This window comes from Oncorhynchus mykiss, chromosome 32 (assembly GCF_013265735.2).
Source record: "Oncorhynchus mykiss isolate Arlee chromosome 32, USDA_OmykA_1.1, whole genome shotgun sequence".
Classification (NCBI taxonomy): domain Eukaryota; kingdom Metazoa; phylum Chordata; class Actinopteri; order Salmoniformes; family Salmonidae; genus Oncorhynchus; species Oncorhynchus mykiss.
The window spans coordinates 13,506,239-13,510,033 of record NC_050572.1 but is presented as its reverse complement, the minus strand read 5'-3'; the positions used below and the strand labels follow the sequence as shown (position 1 = coordinate 13,510,033).

The 3,795-nt window shown below is 43.9% G+C and overlaps 1 protein-coding gene across 1 annotated transcript in view; it reads right to left on the bottom strand.

The window, feature by feature from the left end:
• The window catches only part of LOC110487938 (adhesion G protein-coupled receptor B2-like), a 217,402-nt gene extending 214,956 nt beyond the window's left edge, over positions 1–2,446 (bottom strand). Inside the window, exons 1-2 of the mRNA XM_036970608.1 lie at positions 2,337–2,446; positions 373–537 (exon numbers count right to left, since the gene is read on the bottom strand). Coding sequence (XP_036826503.1) covers positions 373–457 — 85 coding nt within the window. The 5' untranslated portion in view covers positions 458–537; positions 2,337–2,446. The remainder of the gene's footprint in view (positions 1–372; positions 538–2,336) is intronic.
• Positions 2,447–3,795: the final 1,349 nt, after the last annotated feature.

The window sequence follows — 3,795 nt, the reverse complement described above, 5'->3', positions numbered from 1 at the left end:
CACATTTTTAACTGAGCCTATTAAACAAATACACCACAACACATTTCAACAAAAACAAACATGTTCGCAAATTATCACCAATAATCACACACAGTTCGCCCTCTCAATGAACACACACAGACACACACACAGCCCTCATACCATCACACACACACAGTCCCTTCCTGACCACACACACAAACACAGACACACACACACACACACACACACACACACACACACACACACACACACAGAAACAAAGTGACGTAAACACACACTGACACAAAGAGACAAAAACACACAGAGACACAAAGATACATAAACACACACTGAGACACAAAGAGACATAAACACACACTGAGACAAAAACACACACACACAGACTCTGACCGGGGCACTTCTTGTCGTTGCAGGAGCGGACCTCCTCTCCGGAGCCGTCACAGGGGTAACCCTGTATCCCTGTCCCCTCACACATCCTGAAGCGACGCTGCCACCCTGAGTCACACGTCTTACTGCACAGACTCCAGTGGTTCCAGCTGCCCCAGTTACCCCCACCTGGAAAGAGACGGAGGGAAGGGGAATGGTGGAGATATGATGGGAGATGGTTTAATGCATATGATGTCATAACATGCAGATACACACACACACACACACATTTATACATAGCCAACGGTGTATATACAGTGCCTTGCGAAAGTATTCGGCCCCCTTGAACTTTGCGACCTTTTGCCACATTTCAGGCTTCAAACATAAAGATATAAAACTGTATTTTTTTGTGAAGAATCAACAACAAGTGGGACACAATCATGAAGTGGAACGACATTTATTGGATATTTCAAACTTTTTTAACAAATCAAAAACTGAAAAATTGGGCGTGCAAAATTATTCAGCCCCTTTACTTTCAGTGCAGCAAACTCTCTCCAGAAGTTCAGTGAGGATCTCTGAATGATCCAATGTTGACCTAAATGATGATAAATACAATCCACCTGTGTGTAATCAAGTCTCCGTATAAATGCACCTGCACTGTGATAGTCTCAGAGGTCTGTTAAAAGCGCAGAGAGCATCATGAAGAACAAGGAACACACCAGGCAGGTCCGAGATACTGTTGTGAAGAAGTTTAAAGCCGGATTTGGATACAAAAAGATTTCCCAAGCTTTAAACATCCCAAGGAGCACTGTGCAAGCGATAATATTGAAATGGAAAGAGTATCAGACCACTGCAAATCTACCAAGACCTGGCCGTCCCTCTAAACTTTCAGCTCATACAAGGAGAAGACTGATCAGAGATGCAGCCAAGAGGCCCATGATCACTCTGGATGAACTGCAGAGATCTACAGCTGAGGTGGGAGACTCTGTCCATAGGGCAACAATCAGTCGTATATTGCACAAATCTGGCCTTTATGGAAGAGTGGCAAGAAGAAAGCCATTTCTTAAAGATATCCATAAAAAGTGTTGTTTAAAGTTTGCCACAAGCCACCTGGGAGACACACCAAACATGTGGAAGAAGGTGCTCTGGTCAGATGAAAAATTGAACTTTTTGGCAACAATGCAAAACGTTATGTTTGGCGTAAAAGCAACACAGCTCATCACCCTGAACACACCATCCCCACTGTCAAACATGGTGGTGGCAGCATCATGGTTTGGGCCTGCTTTTCTTCAGCAGGGACAGGGAAGATGGTTAAAATTGATGGGAAGATGGATGGAGCCGAATACAGGACCATTCTGGAAGAAAACCTGATGGAGTCTGCAAAAGACCTGAGACTGGGACGGAGATTTGTCTTCCAACAAGACAATGATCCAAAACACAAAGCAAAATCTACAATGGAATGGTTCAAAAATAAACATATCCAGGTGTTAGAATGGCCAAGTCAAAGTCCAGACCTGAATCCAATCGAGAATCTGTGGAAAGAACTGAAAACTGCTGTTCACAAATGCTCTCCATCCAAGCTCACTGAGCTCGAGCTGTTTTGCAAGGAGGAATGGGAAAGAATTTCAGTCTCTCGATGTGCAAAACTGATAGAGACATACCCCAAGCGACTTACAGCTGTAATCGCAGCAAAAGGTGACGCTACAAAGTATTAACTTAAGGGGGCTGAATAATTTTGCATGCCCAATTTTTCAGTTTTTGATTTGTTAAAAAAGTTTGAAATATCCAATAAATGTCGTTCCACTTCATGATTGTGTCCCACTTGTTGTTGATTCTTCACCAAAAAATACAGTTTTATATCTTTATGTTTGAAGCCTGAAATGTGGCAAAAGGTCGCAAAGTTCAAGGGGGCCGAATACTTTCGCAAGGCACTGTATATATATTGTGTGTCTGTCTGTTCTCTATGTGTGTGTATATTTTTGTCTTACCACCACAAGATGGGTTGGTACACTCCCTGGTCTCCTGGTGTGGTCCTTTACACTCTGCCCAGCCATGCACCGATGCACTACACCTCCTCTGTCTCTGCTGGCTCCCTGTGGAACAGGTTTCACTGCACCTAGACCACGGAGCCCAGTCCAACCACTGGCCCTCCACTAGAGGAGAGAGACAGAGACAGAGACAGAGGGGGAGAGAGAGAGAGGGAGAGAGAGAGAGAGAGAGAGAGAGACAGAGAGAGAGAGAGATAGAGAGAGAGAGACAGAGAGAGAGGGAGAGAGAGAGAGAGGGGGACAGAGAGAGAGACAGCGAGAGAGAGAGAGAGAGGGGGAGAGAGGTAGAGAGAGAGAGAGACAGCGAGAGAGGGGGAGAGAGGTAGAGGGGGAGAGACAGAGAGAGAGAGAGAGACAGAGAGAGACAGAGAGAGAGACAGAGAGAGAGAGAGAGAGAGAGAGAGAGAGAGAGAGAGAGAGAGAGAGCGGGGGAGAGAGAGAGACAGAAAGAGAGAGTGAGGGGGGGAGAGAGAGAGAGATGTTAATTTAAAGAAGCATTGAAAGGAGGGGGGTTGAAATACTGAGACAGAAAACAAGAGAGATAGAAATAGAAAAGACAATCGGGTTGGAGACAGCAGTACGACTGTTCTGTTTTATATGTCAGACCTAGCTTGTGCTGCAACAGACTAACAACAAATCCAAACAACTACTGATTTCCTACCGTCTTCATTATGGAACCAAAAGCCAGACATGAAAGTGCAAAAGTGCCCACTTTTCAAAAGTAATTCAGCATGGCTATGCACTTCTATCAAGGTCTTGAGAGTTTTGGTGGAGGCTAAATCAAAAAGGAGGACAGCCTTTTAATCAAATCAAAGTAGAGCCGGTTAGAAGGCGGCGGATGAATACGGCATACTGAGCAATGGCACCAAAGCCTAATAACATCAACACACTGCTCATGAAAGCCTCCACTGTCCCCTTTGAGGACTAATCGTGAAACAAATTCCATCGCAGGTAGCTGGCAATATGTACATTTTAAATGAATGTAGAAACTACACAAAACAACAAATATACGCATTTACACACAACGGTAGAAATATATACATATATATTTGCCATAACCATCAAAGTCCTGCAGTTTTTTCCCCTCCAGTGATTTCCATATGTTTCTTTATTTAACGTTAAGACTTCAGTGAGCTCAGACACCTTAACATAGAGAGATGCTGTTATTAATATAACACTTCACAGCACCAGGGAAAACACCACAGTTCTGAGTATCCACTTAATAGCACTGTAAAGAAAATACACTTTTAAAATATATGAAAAGACAATGTGGCCTTCTGGGTAAATTACATATCCCAAGATAGCTGTGTGTGTGTGTGTGTGTGTGTGTGTGTGCGTCTGCGATGGCTGTCAAAACTCCTCTTTGTTCATATCCCGTCCTTGTCATTCAGATGGATGT